General features: G+C 33.9%; 1 protein-coding gene across 1 annotated transcript; it reads right to left on the reverse strand.

Annotated features, from left to right (window-relative positions):
• Window positions 1-7,123: 7,123 nt before the first annotated feature.
• Window positions 7,124-8,987, reverse strand: LOC113766543 (berberine bridge enzyme-like 18). Its single transcript, XM_027310723.1, has one exon. The coding sequence runs from the start codon at window positions 8,985-8,987 to the stop codon at window positions 7,380-7,382; it is 1,608 nt and encodes a 535-aa protein (XP_027166524.1). The 3' UTR covers window positions 7,124-7,379.
• Between the last annotated feature and the right edge of the window lie 406 nt (window positions 8,988-9,393).

Genomic DNA, 9,393 nt, shown 5'->3' on the forward strand with positions numbered 1-9,393 from the left:
AAAACAAGGCATTCACACTGAGTGAAATTTGTGCCATGCGTATATACAAGAGGATTTGGATTTCTCATCATTGTTTTTTTTTTTTTGGAGCCACCATAGAATGGTTTTTTTTTCTTCTTTTTATTGTTTCCTCTTTGTGGGTGTCAAAACACATGCTAATTATTTTTGAGTCAAATTTGTGGAAAAACCAAATAAGTATCTCAATTTGTACCAAATTTCAGCAAATACTTGTCTTATGGGAGGAAATGGAAAGTACCAAACTCAAGAAACCAAGAAGCCGTCCCTACCATTGGAAATTGGGAGGTAGATGATCTAATTAATAAGCTTGGAATTTGAAGTTTCACGGTGTTAAAATTCTATTAGTTAATTAATTTGAATGATACTGGGAAAGGGTCAATTTCAAACCCCTCCCTCCGAATGAATTTTTCAGATTTTAACCTCAAAATTTAAGAGAATACTTGGAAGGGAAGCTTTCAAGGACAAGTATTGGGCACAAAAAAGAAAAAAAAAAAGACTCTAGATTACCTTTGAAATGTACGTAGTCGAGTTTGCTAATGGGAATTTCAGGTTTTGCTCTTCTTATATCAATAGGTCCATGCATGCATGCACGCATGCATACAGTGGAAATAGTCCATTACGCAGCCGTGATTTGATTGGCTGTCTTGGACGTCCACAGCGTCTCTCTTTTTTCTTTTTTTTTTTTTAATTCATCATTTGCCAAGCACGTTTTAAATTTCGATCAAGATTTTGGTGCAGTTGTATAGTTATTATAAATTTTACACAATCTCGTGTATACTATATTCTATTGTACCCTGTTATATGCATGAATTTTGTTCATGTACATCAATTCATTACACGAATAAAACCACGTCTATAATCGTACATCAACTCTTAGGATTGACTTGTATCAAAATCCCAATTCGTATGCCTACCCCAATCCGTATTTTCGTAGTAAAAATATGCCTAGGTAAGTTGCACACAACCACAAAGGAAAGTTACCTATGTGTTTAAGCACGTTTACTCAGTTTTTAACAATATTCTGTATATGGTTTAGTGGGAAAAAAATCAATTTCTCTTTCAAAGAAAAATCGATAGAGGGTATGGAAGTACAACTTTGGTCACCCATCAAGATTCAACTCTACTATTGTTTTTCTAAGACAGAAATTCCATTTTGGAAGCAAGGAAGAAACATTTCTGACAATTAGATTTAAAGGTATTCATTGTAAAACTGGTGTTAATCGTCTCCTCGTATTTTTTCAACATTGGTGCTCTGCAACCCATATATATAAGCAGCAGCATTCCCATTTTGAAAAGCTCCTGTAACTCAAGTGGAAAGAACTCTATGTTGATCTCATCAGATCTGTAAACAAAAGTAACTATATTTACCTTGCCAGTGATTAATCGGAACCTTCACTATAACTTTGTACTACTGCGGGTCCATGCCCCGTAAGAAGCTATGTTTGGAGTTGAAGAAAAAAAAAATCTTTAGCAACCTTTTAGAGTGAATGACTAAATATGAAAGCAAGCCCAGATCTATAAATGGTCCATCCTACATTTTTTGCTTTGTCTAATTGTAGCAACCATTCAATAATCCAATATATTCATGATCTCAAAGCCCACCTTAAAACAAAGAATGCAAAACTAGGAATTCGTCCTTCATCAATAAGATAAACGTTATTCAGTTTTCGTTTTAACAGGGTGTGTTCGATAAGCACAGCGGAATTCGACCAAGAACAATAATCAGTAGTCAAAACCTCACTGTCTAGGCATGATCCGTCTTCAGCTCTCGATGATAACATTAAATTTCATGGCAGGGATTTATTTTTCTGAATATCCTGAACTGACAATCAACGAGCGGACAAGGATTAATGGATTGCACCAAGGAATTTTGGAACTGATAAAGAATTCCCAAAATGTAAAAGGATTAAGTTTGACAAAATTGCAAAGCTTACACTTTTATCATGTCTGAGAAACTCGTTAAATACAATAAACAAATATGTAACTATAAATATTACAATAAACAATCAACCCTTACTCATACCATATGAATCTGCAATAATTTGTCTGACACTAAGGGAAAAAAAATTAAAAGTACCAAATCAAGAAACTAAGGTGTCATACCAAGACTTGGAGAAAATTGAGAGAAAGAGGATGTAATGAGTTTAGATTTTGGAGCTTCAAAATGTTGAAGTTCTAGTGACTAATTTGAATGGTGGGAGGAGGATTTGATACTCGTCCCTACTAGTTTAGGATGATCCATTGAACAGTCCCAGTGGTTAATTTTAACTTCTCTTTGATTCCTTAATTTCAACAAAAACAGCCACATTCAGATAGATGTATAGCCACAGTTTTCCGTGTTTTAACTTAACGAACTAAGAGAATTTAAAACGAAAAGTGTCAAATTAATGCATGCATATTGCAAGGACAATCGTATTGAATTCTAGAAAAACCTATAAAATTAAAATGCAATGATCATTTGTAACGGAGTCTATAAAAAATATCAAAATTACTCTTGTTTAAAAATTAAAATGGTTGAAATGACCAAAATATATAAACATAATATATATGACATACTAACGCCATATGATTTTATGTTTTACCATATAAACCCCTTATGGTTTAATACTTTACCATATAACTCCCTTATGATTTTCAAAATATATACATAATCTCTCTGTAGTTAATAAATAATTTTCAACTTTACATTGGGGTATTTTTGACATTTGAGGTGACTCCATTATGAATTACAAATTCCGTTACTTTGACACTTTAATTCAAATTATGAGGGGGTTAGATATAACTTTTGAAATCATATAGGGTTATGTATAACTTTTGAAACTATAGGAGGGTTATGCACAAAAGTACTAAATCATAGGACAGTAAAGTATAATTTGCCCAAAAAAATTATCGAGACTCATGACTGATTAGGTGTACACTGTGGAGATTGTCCACTGCGACTGTGATTTTATTGACAGATGGAAAAAACCTGGTCTGTGGGTTATTTTGTTAATAAAAAAAGAGACTTGTGCTTCAGCTCGAGTTGAGGTACCTTAAATCATGTAAAGACGAAAATATGCAACCTACTCCAAGATGTGGTAAAAATTTTGAATTTGCCAAACTTATTTTTTTCTTTCTCATTTTTACCAATACAATCTTAAGAGTGTTGCTAGTTCTGCTTGCTCACTTCTTTTGTTCCTTCCAAAGATTAACTTCCTACCAGGAAAAAAATTCATAGACAAAAGTTTTAAACGTAGATGTAGAGATGCCTTGCTTGCTTCATAAGAATTAGGTACTAGCTTATTTCAAGAGCCGATTTAGGAGGTGGACCTTGAGGTACTACGTCCCATAAAATTAGTGTCATGTCCTATTTAATTCATTGAGTTGTATATTGCAACTATCAAACAATGATACACAACCAAGAAAATAAAAATAAAAATATAAAAGAAAGAGCAAAAAGGTCGACTAATCATGCTTATGCAGACAGTTTTGATCTTCAATGTTTGGCCTTATGTTCTAAACTAATCCTTAATGTTAAGGATGGCAATGGGGGCGGGGGCTGGGGCGAATTTTTTTCCCCCATTTAGAAACGGGGCGGGGTTATACTCCCCCGCCACCCATTTAAAAATAATAAAGATATATATATGTACATAATTATATATATAATATTTAATTTAATTAGTTATAAATTTATTATAATGATATTATTAGTTATATGTATCATTTAATGTATATTAGTATATGTAATATAATTGATATTATCAATTATACTAATAATTATGCATGTCTATTAATAAAAATTATTAGTTATTTATACTAAATTTATTAATACATTTATATTAAATTCCTAACTACATTTAATACAATAACACTTTTTTCTAAAAATACACAATAATAATTTAGTGATTGTATTTGTTCAAAAGTGAAAACTTGATTATTTTAGTTATATTTGTTTTATCATATTAGATTGTATTCAAATAACTTTGATTTAATTATTTTTATAAGTTTCAATTGTGAAGTTATAATGAATAATAATTTGGTGATATGTTGATATTTTAGTACTTGATTATTTGCTAAAATTTAATTATAATGAAATTATATAATAAAATTTTTTTAACCCCACGGGTGCCCCTGCAGGGGAAGCGGGGCGGGGTGGGGGAAGCCGGGGGCGGGGGCAGTGGGAATTAATAGGCAACGGGGAGGGGGTGGGGGAGGGGTCCCCCGTCCCAACCCCACCCCACCCCCATTGCCACCATTACTTTATGTTTAACCAAATCAAAATAATGCTCAAAATTTCTAATTTCGTGTAAATTTTGGGCAGTTTATGGAATTTAATAATTCTAGTCCTCAAAATAAATTTGCTGTTAGTCAATACTTTTGAGTTTGCATTTTTTACCTCTATTATTCAAAGTTAAAATCATGATGGTTTTCTAAGTTTTAGAGATGTACTAGGAATTCAAGCTAAACTTCTCTTTTCTTTTTTATTTTCTTTTTAATTCATGCCACTAGTTGCTCATGTCTTTCTTCTCTTTTGCAGATATAGTCAGTCTCAACTTGCATAATTTGAACATATTATTTTAGACTATGAATAGCTAATTAATTTGATCATGAGTGTGGTCATTTTTTCATCTATATTGATTATTTTACACTCATTTAAATATCACTTTAATATATGATCACGTGTAAATTAAGTTTATAATCTAATAAATTTTTTTTTTCTGTTTGCATTTCAATAGATTTCAATTTAATATGTATTTTATAGAATTATTTGGATTACTCAATACAATTATCAATATACATGAACATCAAAATAATTTAATATGATCACCTGCAGGAAATTTTAAAATTCCCATGTATATCTTTGATAACTTTGTATTTCTATTTATTTGCATTTTAGCTCTCCAATTTTTATCTAACATTTGGCAAAGAAATTGAAAATTTTAAAATGCATAGTTGAATTCATTCATATGATGTATATATGAATTTGATGCGTGTGAGGCCTACAGGACAGTGTACAAAGCTATTATACAAGACTTATTTTGAAGAGTTGAAGGGTACGTACCCAACTAATTAATACAATTTCTTGTTCCACAGGTAATTTGTAGCCGCCTTTGCTGCACTCTGCATTGATCCTTTGATGCTGTGTGAACTTACGTACACTCCTAATAACTAAATTCATATCGATGGGACGTTAATTAATTTAATGCTACAATAATAATTACGTTCTAGGATGTTAGCTGTGTCTGGACCTCTTTTAATTGCAAAAATTGTCAAATTCAAATGCACGTTAGGTCACGGCCAGGGGAGGTCTGGGGTGGTGGGGGGAGGAGAAGAGGGAGAAGGAAGGGGGAGTGAGGGAGAGGGACGAGAGAGGAAGAGGAAGAAGGAGGAATAAAGGGGAGGAGAGAGAGGGAGAGATCGAGAGGGTCGTGGTGATTGTTGATTTTTTTTTCTTTTTCAAAAAAATACCATAACCATATTTAAAATTTTAAAAACACTCCAATAAACAACTATAATAACAATATTTTTTTTAAAAACATGTTCAAAAGCAGTTCATTCAAACGGAGCCTACGATACTGGCTACACGTTCAAGAAAACTACTTGGTACCACAAAATAGAATATTTTGCAACTCCACGAGATAAACAGTGACCTTAAGATGAATTCTTCAAGCAATTGCGTGTCTAAGAAGTAAGTCATAGAAGAAGTCAGTAAACCCCAGCTTGCAACAGATGGTGAATAAAATTGAAAAATATAATACGTACACAATTAAAACCCCAAGGAAGTATCTCATAGCATTCAAGGAATGGCATATGTTACAACACTAACATAATTACACATCTAACAAAGATGCATCTTGCCCATATTTCTATATGTTTACTAAGACACATCAACTATAATAAGTATACAAAAGAAAACACTTATGACCCAAGGTAACTGTAGTTGTACTCGTATATATGTACTAATTTCTGATAGATGACTATATGATATATGTACAAGTTGTTTTCCAGGACCTCCTCCAGGTGTGGCTAAAGATGATATAGAGTTTGGAAAATTATGTATAAACGAATTGAATATGCATGCCTTATAGGGGACTATATTCAATGGCTTTAAGAATATACGACTAAAATTGGTTAAAAATAGATAGGGTGCGCTTGACAACACTGAAATCTGAAAATTGAAAATTGAATCTAAAATCTGAAATCGGAATCCATTAAATTATTAAATTGTTAAATATTAAATTTAATATATTTGAGTGTATATCATATTCAGTGATAAGTGAATAGTTTATCGCTTATTTTTAAGAGTAAGTTTTGCCTAAGAAATTCAATGACATTTAATTAATTCAGATATTCAATTTTTGATTATCAAACATGTCTGACCATGTTAAGATCTGAACCACGAATTTAACAATTTCTTGTAGAAGTATGAATTTTGTGGATTTTCACTTCTTAGGTCTACTCAATTTTTTGTCACCTGAATTCATTTTCGGGATTGGGTGGTTTTGAGATACTTTAATTGGGATTTGATAGATCTCTTTGTCAGACTCATGATCATGCAATTTTAATCTTCAGTTCTGGCGCTTTATTTCCCAAATCATATGCATACAAGTACTGCAAAAGAATTTGCTAGCTATAGTCCTTCTCATTCATTTCTCCACAAACAGAGCTTTGTTCGCAAGAAATAGTAAGGAAAGTTTTTTTGGGTTGGCAGCAAAGGTGGAAAATTGTTAGCACTTTCTTGTACTTTCCTAATTTTGTAAGAAAAAAAGTTAGACATAGGAATTTCAATAACCGTTACTAACTATCACTAAATTCTCAATTTTCTCTTAACAATTTTCTTGGTAAACAAATGTGCTCATAAATCAAGAAAAGTATTCAGTACCACAAAATTAAATAGAATATTTGCAATTCCACAAGATGAACAATGACCTTAAGATGAATTCCAGAAGCAAATGTGTATAAGAAGTAAGTTATAACTTATAAAAGAAGTAAATAACCACCAATATGCAACACATGCTGACTAAATTCGTCAAAATATAGACAAAAGGCCAAGATAGAATCTCATAGCATTCAAGGAAAGTCTCATATGTTACGACACTAACATAATCAAACATCTACACAGATGTATTATACATTTCCAAGTTTATTAAACCGCACAACTGTATCTAATACACAACACTAACATAATCAAACATCTATACAGATGTATTACATGTTTCCAAGTTTATTGTAAACTACACAACTATATCAAGTATGAAAAAGAAAACACAAATATATGACCCAAGATGACTGTATTTGTACCCATATGTACTTATTTCTGGTAGATGATGTTTTGATCGATATATGTTTCATGCACCAATTCTTCAAGTATTTCTCCATTTCTATGAGGATAAGAAAGGAGGGATGCTCTGCTCATATCTGAAAAAGTTGCTTGGATCAACCTCCTGCTTCACATGGGCCAACCTGTAGAAATTTTTCCTAAAATACTTCATGCCCCAGACGCTAGCTTGTGCGAAACTGGTGTTGCCTTCCCTGTTGGCTCCCAAGTCCAAATCTCGATAATTCAGGTACGCACCCCTAGGAAATCTGGAAACAAATGGAGCAATGTATTTGTAAAGCCTTCGGATCCAATCTATGTACCTTTGAGAGTTTGCATTCTCCTCTTCAGTCCAATACACCAAGTGTTGAAATTGATATATGTTTCCAGCTCTGTGTGGATATGGAATTTCAGTATCTGATATCTCAAACATCCTTCCACCAGATGGTGAAAGGATAAGCTGAGCTCTCTCAGCTTCTTCTTCGAAGAATCTTTTCCACAATCCTTCCAATGCAACTTCAGATATGGGCTCAAGTACGTAGTCTGATTTGGCTTTGTAATATGTTTTGGGATATGGAGTGCTGCGTACCAAATCATTCACAGTTGATCCACTTGGAAGACCGGCAAAATAAACGGCAGACTCAATCCAGCTCATCTCTGTGCAGTCTTCTTTGCGCAATCCTAGCTCAGGGAAGCTTTCTTGCATCAGCGGTAGAAGCTTGGCAACTGTTCCCAGGTACAAAGATTGAAACGCTGCTTGAACTGTTAATTTTCCACCGCTCCTCGCCTGTGTAATAAAGATTCTGATGAATAAGTCTCGATCAAGCCTGTACCCAATTTGTTGCCACTGGTGGACAAGCTTGCTTGCATTCTGTTCTAAGGTTCTGTTGACTGTAAAAACTGTAACTGTTGATGGAACGGATACCAATTGGAGTCTGTACGCGAGAATTACTCCAAAACTGGCTCCTCCTCCACCTCTAATGGCCCAGAAAAGATCTTCTCCCATTGATTTTCTATCAAGAATCGCTCCTTCCGCATTCACAATTTTAGCATCAATGACATTGTCAGCAGCCAGGCCATATTTTCGCGTCAATGCGCCTTCTCCTCCCCCACTAATGTGTCCGCCCGATCCTACAGAAGGACACGTACCTGCAGGAAAGCCAAGATTGGGGCTCTTCTCAGCAATTGCATGATAGAGCTCACCAAGACGTACTCCAACTCCAATCCAGGCTGTTTTGCTCTCAGTATCGACGGATATTCCACTCAGATTCCTCATATCGACAATAACAAATGGCTGGAGATAATAGGAAAGATAAGAAAGGCCCTCATAATCATGGCCTCCGGATCTAACTCTGATCTGTAAGCCATTGGATTTTGCACAATTAACAACTAGCTGAACGTGAAAATCGCTCAGTGGCGTAACTATGACCAAGGGCTTTCTTTCCGTCGGAGATATAAATCTTATGTTCTGTATGGAAGATTGCAGAACAGAATTATAGGAAGAGTTTGTTGGTGTATAAATGACTTGGGAGATTGAGTCATTGTTCTGAGAATGAAGACACTGAAGAAATCTGTCATGAATTTCAGCCCTAGTGCTCCACGGCATTGAGAAAACAAGAACTAATGAACAAAGAAAAATGTATGAAAGTTTGGTGCTTGAAGTAGTCTCCATTATTGGCAAGGTTCTTATGGTTTAACTTCAAGAATTGATGCACTACAATATCCTAAGTGCATGGCTATTTATACTTACAAATTTGATGATAGTTTTATACTCCTGCTACGGCATTGACAGTTTTCTATACGTTTCTTTGTTTGTAAGGATTGCAGACAGAAAAAAGAAAAAGTCAAGGAATCTAGCAGGCAAGTTGTAGGATGAGGTCAATTGACCTTTCATACCTAAACTCAATTTGAACCAGCGACGAAGCTAGGATCCTGTGGGTACTCGGAGGGGGCATGACTGTCAATTATAGATTTGTTAATATCGTCATTGTATGCCTCTTATGTTTGAATTATTGCATTGGATTTATAATGAATAGCATATTTGTGTTCTAAATGAATCTATGTAGATTTCTTAAATA

The sequence above is a fragment of the Coffea eugenioides genome, chromosome 3 (genome assembly GCF_003713205.1).
Source record: "Coffea eugenioides isolate CCC68of chromosome 3, Ceug_1.0, whole genome shotgun sequence".
NCBI classification, from domain to species: domain Eukaryota; kingdom Viridiplantae; phylum Streptophyta; class Magnoliopsida; order Gentianales; family Rubiaceae; genus Coffea; species Coffea eugenioides.